Source organism: Bos mutus, chromosome 25 (assembly GCF_027580195.1).
Source record: "Bos mutus isolate GX-2022 chromosome 25, NWIPB_WYAK_1.1, whole genome shotgun sequence".
In the NCBI taxonomy this organism is placed as follows: Eukaryota; Metazoa; Chordata; class Mammalia; order Artiodactyla; family Bovidae; genus Bos; species Bos mutus.
In genome coordinates this window covers 5067528-5083495 of record NC_091641.1, presented here as the reverse complement: position 1 = coordinate 5083495, position 15968 = coordinate 5067528, and the positions used below count along the sequence as shown (strand labels likewise).

The 15968-nt window shown below is 55.3% G+C and overlaps 1 protein-coding gene across 2 annotated transcripts in view; it reads right to left on the bottom strand.

Moving 5' to 3' along the window:
* The window catches only part of SNX8 (sorting nexin 8), a 40543-nt gene extending 25796 nt beyond the window's left edge, over positions 1-14747 (bottom strand). Inside the window, exon 1 of one of the 2 annotated variants that reach the window (XM_005887317.2) lies at positions 14606-14747. In XM_005887317.2, the coding sequence (XP_005887379.2) occupies positions 14606-14699 (94 nt within the window). In that variant the 5' untranslated portion in view covers positions 14700-14747. Of the gene's footprint in view, positions 1-62; positions 83-14605 lie in introns of those variants that run through there. The other variant, XM_070362810.1, reaches the window with a different exon arrangement.
* Positions 14748-15968: the final 1221 nt, after the last annotated feature.

Below are 15968 nucleotides of genomic sequence, written 5' to 3'. Positions count from 1 at the left end.
TTGTGAAGAAATACTTCAAATAAACACGAAAATACAGAAAACATCAGAACCCATGTACCCACCGAAATTTCACTCAAGAGGACACTGTGCCATATTCTTTGCTGAAAAAAAATTTAAAGTGTTCCAGACGCACACCATCCTCCCAGCCCTGTCTCCTATTCCAAAGTCACCGCCATCCCAGAGTTGACAGGCACAACTTCCGCGAGGTCTGTGCGCTTTCTCTACGTAAGTGTCCGGAAAGTATCTGTACATCCTGTACTTCATTACGCAGAATAAACACACAATTGGTTTCTTTTCCCAATGGCTGTGAAAACTTTTTTAGACTGAAACAGGGTGTGCTGACAGGAAAGAGCACGTCTCACACCCGTTCAGCGCAGGCAGCTTGCACAGCAGCGCAGCAGCACCCGGACAGACACCCCTCACGCGGCTCCTCTCCTGGGAGAGAACGCTAAAGCCTCGGGCCAGCTCTGCAGGGTGCACAGCACACAGGGCGAGTCCCTCTGCTGCTGACTCTTCCCACTCCACACGCTGGGTGCGGCCCTCCGCGGACGGCCCCCCCTCTTGCTGTGGGTCAGCCAGAGCACACCGCTCACGCTGTGCCCACGGGCGCCTGGACAGTGTCACACGCCGCTGCCAAGGACAGGCCAGCGCCCTCGTGTTGGTACACACGTGTGTGCTTCTGCTGCACCCATTCCCAAGAGTGAAATTACTGCATCCTGGGGCTTTGTGTGCGTAGCCCAGCAAATAACCCCAGGTCTCCAAGTGGCTGAGCCAATGGACACTCCCAGCCGCACCGGGGGCTCCAGCCGCCTCACTACTTCCTGTCTGGTTTCACCCACCGTTCCAGAAGGCCCCTGACTCTTACCGTCCGCAGTCCATCTGCCATTTTATCTTGGTTTCTCCTCTTTTATGTTCTGTACTCTGTGAAGTTATTAAGACTGTTACCTGCAGACAGGGCATAATGACTCAGGGACAGAACTCAAAGGCACTTAGCTGTGCTCCGCTAACTGCTTTCTGCTGTTAAAAGCAGCATGAAGAACATTGCCGTGCACAAAGTACTTTGCTCTGTTTTTTAATTCTCTCCGTTACAATCAGTTCCTACAGAATTCTACATTTTTTTCCTGCTAACAGACACTTCCCCGAATGGCTTTTATCCGCCCACATGAGCCACACCACATCGCTAACACACCTCTTCAGACACCCCTCTCGGAGAGCCACCACAGTCATCTGAGTCATCTGTGTGTGTTTCCTAGCAGCATGGAAGAGATAAAAGAAAAAGGGCTTTCCTGGTGGCTCAGGGGTTAAGAACCCGCCTGCCTGTGCAGGGGACACGGGTTTGATCCCTAGTCTGGGAGCATCTCACGTGCTATAGAACAACTAAGCCCGGGGGCCCCAACTACCGCGCCCGTGGGCCCGAGAGCGCAAGCTCTCCAACTGGAGGAGCCACCACCACGAGAAACCCGAGCGCCACCATGCAAATAGCCCCTGCTCACCGCTAATAGAGAAAAGTCCGCACAGCAACGCAGACTCAGCACAGCCATAAATCAATCAATAAAACGATTTTTAGAAAAAAAAGAAAAACAAACTAAAGCTTCCTAAGTGAGGATCAGAATGACAACACATCAGCAGAACAGCTCTTAACGCAAGCTTCCCCAACTCCAGCACCGCCTGCCCGAACGTTCGTCTTTCTCAGCCGGGAAAGGCTCCTGCCCCCTGACCCCTCTCTCCAGCCACACTGGCTCCCAGCGCCGCCGGGAACACAGCTCACACCTGCTGGCCTGGGCGCCCCTGCCTGCCACCTCTTTGGCCAGGGTCCCCTTCCCCAGAAACCCACCACCCAAAACCGTCTCCTTGGAAACTCGGTCCCGAGTTGCTCTCAGTGACGCCTCCTCAGTGACAGCAAGCTGCACCCCAACCGCCCCCCAGCCAGAGCTCCCACCTGCACCCCACTTGCCTCGTCCACCAAATACTGCCCACCTCCACGGCGAGAACAGAAACCCCACGAGAGCAGGCCTTTTTGTTTACTTTGCTCCCAATTAGTAGCCCAGCGATTAAGAACAGTGTCCAGCAGAGAGTAAGTGCCCAGTAAGCATCTGTCAACACAAAGCAGGAATCGAACTCCCAGGAGCAAGAAGGCCACGTGGAGCAGTCAAGGCCTGCCATGTCTCCCAGGCGGGAGGACCCCCCGCCCCCACAGTGCACTCGGGCCTCCCTGGCGGCAGGAACCCCGCCTCGGTGAGCTGCAGCAAGAGGAAGAGCTGTTCTCACAGGACGGCCGTCAGCGCGCCGCCACACAGAGCCCTGAGCAGCGACATCCCCACCCTGGCCTATCTGCCCTCCTCCATGCTCTCTGCCAACTTGCGGCTATATCTGTTTATCTTCCCAAAGAATGTAAGACAAAAACCCTGATTCTATAAAGCTGCACTGGCCTTGTGGATAACCAACCCACACCACAAGAAAAGGATGTTTTCCACCTTCCTGCAAAGGTTTAAGTGCTTTTTGTGTGTGCACGCTCAGTCACTCAGTCGTGTCCAACTCTTTGTGACCCTATGGACTACTGCCCGCCAGGCTCTTCTGTCCATGGGATTTCCCAGGCAAGAATACTGGAGTGGGTTGCCACTTCCTTCTCCAGGGGATCTTCTTCCCAACCCAGCAATCGATCGAGTTGCAGACAGAGCGTTTCCGCCTGAGCCCCTGGGAAGCCGTCAGGTGTTTTTATACTTTGCTTTACATAATATAAATATAAACAACAACCTCTTAAGGTTCCTCCAAGCCCTCTGTACTTACTAGTTGGGAATTTACAAACCGAATCCCCTCTAGCCTCAGAAGCACAACACAGATGCGGCTTCTCCAGGGAGTGCTCCCCAAGTGCCCGCTGGAGAGGCCGGTCTTTGAGGTCTCGGGCTGGCCTGAGTGTCCTGGCCGAGCTCCTCCAACCCACCTGGTTCACAGGCTTCCCACACACACCACGCAAACCCCCTCAGGCAGCCCTCACTCCCTGATTCTGCCCAGCAAGGAGGGCACACACCATGTACACCGCAAAAGTTCCGCATGACGATGGACAGGCCGGTTTCCAAACAAGACCACCGCCAGGCACCGTTCCCACACCAAACACAACTTCACCCAAGAGGGACCACGCCCCCAAACGCCAGAGCTAAAGCTACAAACTCTCAGCAGAAAGCACAGGAGCAAATCTCTGTGACCTTAGGTCACACAAAGCCTTCCTAGATATGACCCCAGAAGCACCAGCAAAAGAAAACAGACCAACTGGACTTCGTCAAAATGAGAAACTGCTGGGAACTTCCTGGCGGTCCAGTGGTTAAGGACGCGGCACTTTCTCTGCCAGGGCCAGGTGTGACCTCTGGTTGGGGAACTAAGATTCGGCAAGCCACACAGCGCAGCCAAACAACAGCAACAAAAAAGAACAAAACCAAAACCTATTTGCTATAAAAGATCATCGAGAAAGTGGAAAACAACCCACAGAACGCAGACAAAACCATGTATCCAATGAAGGACCTGAGCCTAAGTACATAAAGAGCCTTACGACTCTAGCTTTTAAAATAGACAAATTCATTTTAAAGGTTGACAAGTGATCTGAACAGACGTTTCGCCAAAGGAGGGGCACAGAAGGCCAGCGGCACCTGAAGAGAGGTCCACCCCCTGGGGACCGCCCGCTGGGGCGGCTGCAATCAGGAAGGCAGGCAGGAACCGTGCTGGCGAGGCCGTGGAGAGCCTGGAACCCACACACTCGGCGGCGGGGAAGTCCGGCAGCCAACCTCAAAAGGTCAAACACGGGTTGTGAGCCGATGACGCCACTCCTACGTGGCGCCCACGGGAAATGGCACAGCAGGCCCACACAGAGACGGGCACAGGGACGCTGGCGTCAGCGCCAGTCACGACAGCCAAACACGGGGACAGCCCAGCCACCAGAGGACTGATGCACGAGTAAGAAAAATGTGAGTTACCCATGCAATGGAGTATTACTCAGCCATAAAAAGAAACACCGATTCATGCTACAACACAGATGAACTCTGAAAAGACTGCTGAGTAAAAGGAGTCGTCAGTAAAGCCTTCAAAGTACTAATACATGGTCCTATTTACATGAAACCTCAAGAAAAGACAAATCTTAGCGACGGAAAGACTAGTGGCTGTGTAGTCTGGGGCACGAGGGGTTTGGAGGGAAAGGGGGGCGACTACCGATGGGCACCGGATGATGAGAATGTCCTAGAATCAACCCTGGCGAAGGCTGCATCACTCTCAGGCTGCACTAAAAACCAGTGAGCAGCACACCTGAGGCGGGTGAATTACACCACGTGTGAGTCAAACCTCAGCCAAGCCTCAAAAACGCCTGAGGAGGTCCTTCTCTGCTCTGCAGTTCTAGTGAACAAGGACTAAGCGTCCTCCTCGCCCGGGATGGAGCCTGGAATGCAGACGGCTCGCGCTCTAAGGGAAGGTGTCTGCCAGGAAGGAAAAGACCATCCACCTGCAAAACCCTCCAGGTGGGTTGCAGGCACGAGCGAGAGAAGCTGAGCTGGGGAGGCCGCCACAGAAACGCCACGTGGCCACGCTCAGGACCCCGGGGACCGCCCTGGCGTCCACGCGGCTGTGAAGCTGCAGGTCCGTCGCAGCCATTGAGTCCAAGAAGCCCCTTAATAAAGCGTTTTCCCCCTTTCTCCTCCCCACATGGACCCAAAAGCGGGATGAAGACGGTCACTCGGACCATGTGTGCAGGGTCGACCACCACTGAGGAGGCACGACCAGGTTCTGAACCTTCTGGGTGCTTATGTCTCCTTAACCCTGCAGACACTCCAAGTAGATACTCTGACTTCATTTTATAGATGTGAAACCTGGAGGCCCCCCAGCAGCAAGGTCGGCCGGAGGTCAGGGTGAACCAGGTGACTCGTGGGGCCAGAGCCCACGCCCAGTAAGGGGGCTCACAGGGCCTCATTCAACGCCCACAACACGCAGGGGACCGGGGGCACACCACACTCCTGGGCCAGCGGTTGGGGCACCTCGGTGCAAACGCCCGACCCCCCGTGACTGTGAGCGAGCAGAGCTGGGCCAGCGGTCGGGGCGCCTCGGTGCAAATGCCCGACCCGTCATGACTGTGAGCGAGCAGCTCAACTCTCTGCGCCGTTTCCTCCTCTCCGAAACGGGGACACCACCAGGCGCATTACTGGTAGACGGCAAGAATTTTAAAAATACAATTGTATGTGAAAGCATAGAGCACAGTGCCCGGACAAAACCGCAGACTGAGATGAACTGCTGGCCAGGGCATGCTGGTCACTCCAGTGCTGGGTCCCACAGCGACGTGACTCCCTAAATCCCACGAGAACCCCCAGAGCACAGACCGCCCCGGCCCTCGGGAAGGGCACGCGAACTACTGACGTTCACGCCGACGGGGCTTCTCTGGCTGCGAGCGGCCGTTCCTCCCTGGGATCAGACCACACAGAGAGGGGAAATGGCTTGTTTCCTTAGGACATCACAAAACAGAAGCCCAGCCCTGAAAGGAGTCACCTGTCAGATGGTCTCCCCTGACCTGACTCCTGGCAAGAGGAACCTGCCCGCCCTCGGGGACCCTGCCTCTTCAGGAACCTGGCAAACGAGCTTCTGGGGCTCGTGGAATCTGTTCATCAAGGTCTCGGGCCTCTCACTTCTGGAATGCATTCATGTGGGGAGGCCCAGGGACTTTTTCCAGAGTTTAAAAAAAAACAACACTATTTTAGCTAACTCGGGAAATCTTGGAATTACTGACGAAGCAGAAGTTCAAAGTTCCAAAGAGAATACTTGTCTCTGTTTAACTCAGTCTGGTTTTGGTTTTGTTCTTTAAAAAAAAAAAAACACCCTCCTCCCAGGCCTGTATGGTTTCGTCTAAAAGTGACTCAGGTTTTCTAGGATCTCTGGACGTGAACGTGAACATGTTCCAAAATCCCCGGCAGGCTCCATCTCTGGATCCAGCGGAGGCGGCGCAGAGAATCTGCGTTCGCAGCCTCAGTCCCTCTCATACAACTCCAAGCAATCACCCAATATTATAAGCCAAGTGACATACGATTAAATTCACTTAAACAGATATTTATCGCTCACAGGGAGGGAGACAGGGCCCCTGCCTGCCGGCTGCCTTCGGAGTAGACGACTAGGAACGCAGTTAATCAACCAGAACACGGAACGCCTCGGAAACTGGCACGGACAAGCTAGGAGCTGTGAAAAATGTCACAGAAAGAAAAACATGAGTCAGTTTCCCCCACAACTAAACCTGCACTGAAGGTAGACAGCCGGTTCTCCAGACAAGGACGGGCCGAGCGCCCATCCAGGCCCGCCCGCCCCAAAGCCCAGAACCGGAGGGCACGGCTGACCCGAGCAACGCCAACATGACGGGACTCGGCCCGAGCTTCACACACGGGGCGGGAGCTGCTACTGCTGAGCTTTCACACCCACCACCGCGGAAAACGAGCCCCCTGCGACGCCCCCCAGGCTGAACGCGGGCTTCCAGGGCGCGCGGCAGGGCTGGGTCCCCGCTCGGCGAGGACACACCCTCCGGGCGGACGCTCCCTTTCTGGAAAGAGAAGGCCGCACACCTCACGCGGGTCTCAGGTGGTCTCCACAAGAACAGGATCCTGGAACCTCCTTCCTCTCAGAAAACCCTGAGGACCGAAGCGTCTGTGTCTGGGAGGGGCTGGTTACTCAGTCAGAAGCCGATTCTCCAGACAGGCCCCAGAAGGGGGCCCGTGGTGCAGACAGCAGAGTGGGCGGTGAGGAGGTCAGACCCGACGCACCCCGGAGCCGGGCGCCGGAGGGGACTCCAGCTCGGCCACCACCAGCAGCAGGTGCCGGGCGAGTCAGTCTCTTCGTGCCTCGGTTTCCCGTTTGTAAAGTGGGGTGAGTGAGACCCCTCACCGCACAGCATCACTGCAGGATTAAGCTAGTTGACGCGTCAGGCACAAGGAAGGCCTTGGCCATCACTGCAAACACCCCACCAAGTCCCCCAACCAGGGAGGTGGAGCACGGGATACTCTCTCCCCGCAGCAGAGCCCCTCTCAGGGGAACAGAACCCCCACAGCGCACGGGGAAGCTTGAGCCCCTGGCAGAGACTTCCACGAGACCCCGACTTCACTGTCCCTCCCTTGAGGACGCGTTGGGGGCAGAAGCCACCCCAAGATAAGGACCTGCACGCGCACAGACCGGCCTTGGGGCCTGAAGAACTGACTACGCAATTCCAAACCCCGCCCGTGAGCGGTCAGTTCTGGAAGCCCCAGCCACCCCGCCGCCTGGACTGGAACTTCTCGGGAGCTGGGAGGTGGAATTACGGTTCCACAGATAATGAGCTGTGCAGAGTCAGGAGTGTCACCCGACCCTATCCCAGCACAGGGCCTCTGCACTTCCAACAGAGGTGACATTCCCAGACGTCCCTCCTCCCAACACACAATGCTGGAGGCCCTGTGGCCCCTTCCTGCTGGTCCCAGGGGCCCCTGGCACACCTGAGCTTGCCAGCAGCTGGGCCAGCGCCAGTATAACCAGACACAGACATCGGAAACAGCAGAGCCAGCAATCTCCTGCTGATGAGCTGCATGGTTCTCCTTTGGGGGTGGGTGTTGACACAACAAACACGCACTTCGTTATAAATACATCTGCAATATTAACTAGAGAGTGGAAGCTGAGAGGCCAAAACTGCTACAAAACTATTTTCAAACAAGATCCCTGGCGCCCACCTCTGCCTGTCAAGCTGTGTTATTAGCAAATCCACTTACTGTCACAGGATCTGGGACACACTGGGGTTTCCCTGACACTTTTCTCCTGGGAAACAGATACCGACACACGGCATGTAAAATGTCTGCGGACGGCTTTATGTATCAACACACGTGGTTTGACCTATCCAGGTCAAAAACGGAAAAGAGCATTGGCAGGACTTCCCTGGTGGCCCAGGGCTAAGACTCCGCACTCCCAGCGCAGGGGGCCCATTCCATCCCTGGTCAGGGAACTGGACCCCAGAGGCCACAGCTAAGACCCGGTGCAGTCAAATAAACAAACACAAAGATTAAAATGCTAACAGCCCTGGGGTCCTGGAAGCCCCTGTCCTGGGCCCGCACAGGCCTTCCCTTCTCCGGCCAGAGGTGGCCACAGCCCCATTCTCACGGTCTCTCCCTTGCTCCTCATTTACTGCTTCACCACCTGCGTGAGCGTGCCCACACAGCAGTCTAACTGCATGGTGCGAACTTTATATAAATAGGAGTCACATGGTGTGTCTTTTCTCTGGCTTCTCTCTAACACCCTCAGTAGAGGGCACAGGGATGCAGAACTTGTATTTGCAGAAGGTCACTAAGCAGGACACGTCCAAGGTCATCTAAGGACATTGCCCCAGCTCTTGAAGTCTAACAACGGAGCTTACTAAACCGTGGTTCCACACGCACAGCCGACAGCAGCCATCACCGCTGGGGTGGGGACCTAGTTTAGCAGGAGAGAGGCTTTGTTTACCAAGTGCGAGCATCAGGACAAGTTTTAATGCTGACTCCGGGTGAAGGATCACATTTTACCACCTTCGTACTCTACAAACGCGCACACACACTCCTGGATTCACTGTCACGCAGACCTCAAACAGAAAAGCGTGAAAACTCCACGTAGAATACTGTTAAGGCAACCGAGCGGACAAGATGTAAATACACCCTGAGGTTAACTATGTCCAGCACGCATGCACAGGAGCAGGAAATAGCCTAAAACCAGCGGCTGTGGGCTCACGGGTGATTTCTCTTTTATAAGACGTTCGTATCTGTGGTTATGCTACTTGTGCAACCTTCTTCTCAGAGTGCAGAGTCACACACCACATGAAATCTTACCGGTCCGGTTACGACTCATTCATAAGACTTGTAGGCAAGAACGTCACCAGCGCAAAGCGGGTCAGAGAGTCTCGGAAAGGCGTGTCTCGATACTCCCAGGGTTGCCTCCAGACCCTACCCCAACTGCCCTGGAACTCACCAGTCATGAATCTTTACCTCACACGTGCTTAGTATGCATACTTCAAAGTGGATAAGACAGCTGATGGACCCTGAACACACCCATCCCCATACCCCAAGGGCACGAGTGTCCTCCTCCAACCAGGCGAGCCGGAACAGCGCCAAGGGTGGCCTCAGCCTTTTCCTGGAGCTCCACTTGCGGAGCACGCCCACCCCGGCCACACGAGGTTTTAACACTGATCGTTGTTGGTCAGTTGCTGAGTTGTGTCCAACTCTTTGCGACCCCATGGACTGCAGCACGCCAGGCTTCCCTGTCCTTCATTGTCTCCTGGAGTTTGTTTAAATTCATGCCAACTGGGTCGGTGATGCCATCCCACCATCTCATCCTCTGTCGTCCCCTTCTCCTCCTGCCTTCAATCTTTCCCAGCATCAGGGTCTTTTCCGGTGAGTCGGCTCTTTGCAACAGGTGGCCGAAGTACCGGAGCTTTAGCTCCAGCATCAGTCCTCCCAGTGAACGTGCAGGCCTGACCTCCTTTAGGACGGACTGGCTGGATCTCCTTGCTGATGCTTTCCCCAGGAACCTCTACCTCAAGTCTGCTTATGATTTCTTAACTATTCTACAACAAACACATTCAAAGGATGAAAGATGAAAACGCTACCGTTCTTCAGAGGGTAACATGGCCAGGGGTGCGCTCTTTGAATCCCTGAGGGTCCAGGCCGCCAGCCTGCTCACTGGGCCTGGGTTCTAATCACCGGGGCAGCTTGTCTCGACATGCATTGCAGGCCCCGGGGAGGCCACTCCCATCTCTCTGGCATCTCACCACTCCAGCCTCTCCCATAAGCCTGCACGCTGCAGGCCAAACATCTCTTTTTCTGGTGCATTTTTCTTGGGAAGGAAAAAATAAACCAAAACAGAATTCCCCTACCGGAACACATCACTTTCTTGCTAACCACAAATTCTGGCAAAATCTGCTCTACGTAGGAGAGATTCAGTTCCTCTTTCCTCAGATGGACACATTTTACCTTGCAAATTGTGTGTGTGTGTGTGTGTGTGTGTGAGAGAGAGAGAGAGAGACAGAGAGAGAGAGAGAGAAACAGAGTTCAAAGAGCATTAACACCAATTTAAATAATACTCACACAGCTACCATTGTTACCAAACTGTGATACTATCTTAAAAAACACTTAGGATAAAAATGTAATTCTAGGGAATTTCCTGGCGGTGCAGTGTGTCAGGACTCTGCACCTCTACTGCAGGAGCCCAGGTTCCATCGCTGGTTGGGGAACTAAGATCGTGCATGCTGCAAAAAAAAAAAAAAAAAAAACACATGTAATTCTATTCCAACAGCAGAGCCCTGTCTCCATTAGCAGATGCTGGGATATAAAGAAATAATGGTTTCTGTCCCTCAGGAGCTGACAACAGAAATGTGTGTGATGGAGGGAGAGAGATGGACAGGAAGGTATTTTTTTGCCCCAACGCAGATGGTACTTTAAAGTATAATTTAATCCGTCAAATGCATACATCTCAAGTGACAGCTCAGTGAATTGCCTGACAAATGTGTCCAGGCAGAGCGGCGGCAGCGGGGTGGTTGCGGAGGCACAGGGGGCGTGGAGACCACGCAGGTGGGGTGGGGGGAGGGCGTGGAGACCACGCAGGCGCGGAGAGAGGCTGGTGGCTGGCCGCAGAGTCGCTCGGAGGACAAGGAGAGTTCAGGTCTGATCCCACAGAAAGCCAGGAGGCCCCCCCAAGGCTTGGGAAGACGAACAGCTCAGAGCTTCCTAACCGAACGGCAGGTACGGCATACATTCGGCGAGGGGCTGTGGCAGAAGTGAAACGGATCACTTAGGACACGGTGCTTTCACTGCCAAGGTCCAGAGTTCAATCCCTGGTCAGGGAACTAAGGTCCCAGGAGCTGTGAGGCGCAGGGAAGAAGGAAAGAAGGAAGGGAAGACTACGTCTAGATAGGCAGGGTTGTAGGGAAGTAGGGCTAGGACCCAGGGCTAATCTGTATTCTTATCCAGTATGATGCAATTCCCAAAATCAGGTCAGACAAGCAAGCACCTATCACACTCATTCTTAGGCACTCCAGGGCATCATCGCTGAGCTGCATAACCTCTGAAGAGACCCTGAAATAAACTCTCATGCTGCAATCAGAAAACAGGGTTCCAGTCAGATATTTCGATGGTTACGATTTTAATATGAAATCTACAACAGGTCTAAGACCAAAATACAAAAAGAACTGCAACAAAGCAAAAAAAAAAAAAAAAAGAACAATCCCATAAGAAAACGGGCCAAAGATAAGAAACAGTCAGTTCAGGAAGGCCATACAAGATCAAAGCATCACAAGAACTAAACCTCACTGATAACTGAAGAAATAGAAATTAAAACAAAAATAAAACACGTTCTTAATTTCTCTAATGCTGAGGGAATTAAAAAAAAAAAACAAAACATGCACTTAATGGTGATGAGGTTACAGGGAGAAGATGCATCCTATTACAGGTATAAACTGGCAACACTATCAGAGAGGACCATTTGTCAGTATTTGTTAAAACAAAAAACGTGCAACTGTACTCCCCTGGTGGCTCAGCGGTAAAGAATCCGCCTGCCAACGCAGGAGACATGGGATTGATCCCTGATCCCGGAGATCCCACACGCTGCAGAGCAACTGAATCCGGGAGTCACGTGAATCTAGCTGTGCTCTAGAGCCCAGGACCCACAACTACTGAACTCTGTGCCAGAGAGCCCGCGCTCCGCAACAAGACAGCCCACCACAGTGAGAAGCCCCCCACAACTAGAGAGCGACCCCTCATCAGCCGCAACTGGAGAAAAGCCCAGGCAGCAAGAGAGACCCAGCACACCCAAAAATAATTTCTTTAAAAACGTGTGCAACCCTATGACCCAGCAATTCCGCTCCTTAGGGTATTTAAGGCAGAATGTGGGTGTGTGCTCAGACGCTCGGTTGTGTCCAACTCTTGCAACCCTATGGACTATAGCCCACCAGGTTCCTCTGTCCACGGGATTTCCCAGGCAAGAATACTGGAGTGGGCTGCCATTTCCTCCCCCAGGGGATCTTCCAGACCCAGGGATCAAACCCAAGTTGTCTCATCTCCTGTACTGGCAAGTGGATTCCTTACTGATGAGCCACCTTGGGCAGCCCTTACAGCAGACTGATGACCTCCACAGTTACCCCCACCCTAACCCAGAAACCGTGAGCCTGTTACAGACACAGCGAAGGGGAACCAGAGTGCCGATGAAATCCGGGTCGCTGATGAGCCGACGCTAGAAGTGGGAGAACCCACTGGATTACCAGGTGGGCCCGAGGTAATCCGAGAGGTGCTCAGAAGTGGAACAAGTGAACAGAAGAAAGAGGCAGAGTCAGCACAGGACGGGACGGCGTGGCCTGGGATAGTGGAGCAAGGGGGTGATCACGCGGGAGAGACCAAGAAACGGCTTCTCCCCCAGGGCCTCAGGAGGAATGCAGCCCTGCCCACAGCCAGATCTCCGCTCAGGGAAACCTGTTGTGGCTACAGGCCTTCTGGACTGAAAAATGAGAAATTTCTGGTTGAGCTACTTTGTGTGTGGTCATTTTGTTACAGCAGCAGCAGTAAACCAATACACGGCCGTAGGGAGACACAGGCACAGAGGCAGGCGCAGGAGGTCCACATATTGCAAAATTGAAAGTTAAATTTTTAGGAAGGGAGGTAACACTCACAGCTTAAGCTTCCAGGGATTAGAATATAATATGATTCTTGGGGCTCCCCTGGTAGTACAGTGGGTAAGAATCTGCCTGCCAATGCAGGGAACACAGGCTGGATCCCTGGTCTGGGAGGATTCCACATGCTGTGGAGCAACTAGAGTCCGTGCGCCACAACCACCGAGCCTGCCCACGGCAACGACTGAAGCCTCCTCGCCCAGAGCCTGTGCTCCACTGCGCGAGAAGCCGCCACAGTGAGAGGCCCGCACGGCAAGGCAGAGCAGCCCCTGCTCCTTGCAACCAGAGAAAGCCCTCTCTCAGCAACAAAGACCCAGGGCAGCCAAAAAAAAATTAGCTTAAAAACAATTTTTTTTAAACATTAAGGCTGAAAACCACAGTGAACATCATTTTTTCTGACAATCCCAAAGGCACTACAAAGACCCAGACCCCCATGGTCCCCACAGTTAATACTAAAGTGAGCTATGGCTGTGTGGACAGAACGCCAGAGAAGATGGCATTCGCTGTATGTCCGCAAGCCACAACTTCTTCAACACTCAAAATCAACTTCTGCTCAAGCGTGAGAGACACACGTATGGTGTTTAGATAAAATTCACTCTCAAAGACTTATTTTCTGATTGCAGCCCATCTAACCACCATCCCCACCACAGCATACCCTCTTAATATTGCCCACTGTGGGCAGGCCACTTACCTCCGGGTTTTAGCTTTCCCAGTTTAAAAAAAAAAAAGTGCTTTTTGTTGTTGTGTTTTTCCTCTACCACGCCACCTCCCTCAACTGGATGCCTAATGTTAACGAAATCACCAGGCCCCTAACAGGGCCAGCTGCCAGTCTCAGGGAGCGGGGGTGGCTGACACAATGGCGGCCAGTGGGTGAGTCCTGCACAGGAAACATTCAGACTGTCCTTGCACCTGCAGAGAGCCCAGAACGACCAGCACATCCAGCAGCTCTGATGTTTACAATCCCCAGGGAAGAAGCGCTCCTGCTCAAACACTGCCTTACATTTCCAAAAGTGACCTGGACAAGGAGTCCAGTGTGGGCACCTGAAACAGGCAAGCTGACCGGCCCACGCTGGGTGCAAACGTGTGACCTCCTGAACACAACATTCTACCAGGAGCACCAGCCGTCACGTGCTACCCCTCACAAACCTTGGAGTGAAAGGAAAAATACAGGCCAAGCGTGGGGAGCGCGGGTCTGGGGTCTAAAGGCAGACTCACCCAGGGTCTCCAGGGGACTTAGGCCAAGCCAGAGCACTGGCCACCCCGACCCCTGCCCCCAGCAGCTCCACTCCACCCCCGCCTCCTTTTCCCCCTAATGAATCAACCGTCTTACAGCCCTCTGGGGCTCACTTTAAGCATGAGCTTCTCAGGGACACCTTCCAGACCTTCCAAACGGAGTTTCCAACTTGTGCCGCCACACTACCAAGAAGCTGCAGTAACTCACACCCACAGGTATTCTCCAGTTGGAAGGCCAGAGGGGGTACCATCTAAATGGGGCCATCCTAGAAAAGCCAAGCCTCACGCGTGCTCCTCAGTGTTCACGCTCACCCACTAAGAAAAGCACTTACGGAGAAACACGGTGAGCTGGCCGAAGAAACGCCCAAGTCCTGAGCCGCCACAGTACGTGCCAAGGCCCGGCAAGTCCAGGGACACGCGGAGGGCAGATGGGCACGCAGGAAGCGAGGGGCGGGCGGGTGCTGCGGCCCCGAGGGACCCGGACAGTCCCTGGGAGACGCAGGCAGAAGCGCGCGGAGAGGCGCAAACCCGGACAGGTGCTGAGGTTCTGAGCCGCGGAGCCACGCGCCCTCCTGGGCGTGGACCGGGAGGGGCCGTGAGAGGGGAGGACCCAGCAGGCGCGGGGAGTCCCGGGCCAGGACGCGAGCCGAAGGCCGCAGGGCCCCAGCGGCGCGGGCCTGAGCCGCGCGGGGCCTGGGGGGACGGTGCCTGCCATACCTGCCGCTGGCGGGTCCGCCTCCTCGTCCACCTCCGCCTCAGCAGCTGCAGCTCCGGGCGCGGTGGGCAGCGGGTCCATCGCGCCGCCGGTCATGTGAGCGCTCGCCACGTGACTTCCTCTGCGCCCGCCGGCCTGGGCCCGGCCTCGCCCCGCCCATGCCCAGGGTTGGCCACGCCCACTCCAGGCCTATCCCCGCCCGCCCCGGGCCTGCTCCGCCCACTATCGGCCTCGCCACGCCCACGCACCGGCTCCGCCACGCCCGGTCCCGGCGTCGCCCCGCCCACTCCTCCGCCTCTTCCCGCCACGCCCCGGCTCAGCTGCCACGCGGAGGGCAGGTGGCGCGGTCCAGGCGCGCGCTCAGCGTCCGGCGTCCGCCGCTCCCCCGCTGCAGGTTCTCTGGCCGCTCCCTCGCCCGCTCAGTCAGTCCCCATCTGCCTTCCCTCAGCCCCCACTCACTCATTCATCCATTTATTCTCACTCTCACTCCCTGGTCCGCTCGCTCGCTCACTTCCTCGGTAGTCCGCCTGCTGGTCCATCCGCTCGTTCGTTCACCGACTCGCTCACCCGCTCACTTAGCCACCTGGTCATTCAGTCGTTCACTCACTCAGGTCTCCGGACTGCCCCCTGGAGGCCAGGCGGGCTTGTGCATTTGGTACCGTCCCCTATCTGGAGGACGGACAGGCCACCGGAGGGGAGCGGGTGTCCCGACTTCCAGAAGAAGACGGTGGGAGCGCCGCACTAGAGCGCTCCCCCGGCCCTGGCCGGGTGAAGGGATCCCGGGATGCGGAGAGCATCAGCTGAGGCTGGAGGAATGAGGAATTCAGCGGGAGGAAGGAGCGGGTGCCCACAGGCCCCGAGGCATCGCACAGCTGCAAACGCTGTGGTCTTCCTGGAGCTAAAAGCGGAGGCCGAAGAGGAAGCTGGAGCGACTGGTAGGGCTCCGTTAGGGAGGGCCTTGTTCCCAAGGTAAGGACCATGGACCTGCTAATACCGGGACAACTGTTAACGCCCAGGGATCCAGTAACAGCAATCAAGAGCCCAGAGCCCCAGTCAGGGTCCTAGGAAGGAATCCCCTCCCTAGGGAGTTAGCTCTCTTTGCTACAGTCACCGGACATTTTTGTGAGCCGACCAACAGCGATACTGTCCCCCAGCACAACTGAGGAACTGGTGTGCCTCTTCCAGAGACCAGCATGCAGAATCTTTCCCAAGTCCCAGCGGGGTGCTGTTTCCTTCCGCCACCGCAGGCTTCCTTTAAGCTGCTTTTGCATCAAATGATGTGCTCAGCACTTTCTCCCCTCCCAAGGGCGCGCGCACACACACATGGTCGTTCTCTATCTCCCACTCGCTCGCTCTCTCTCCACC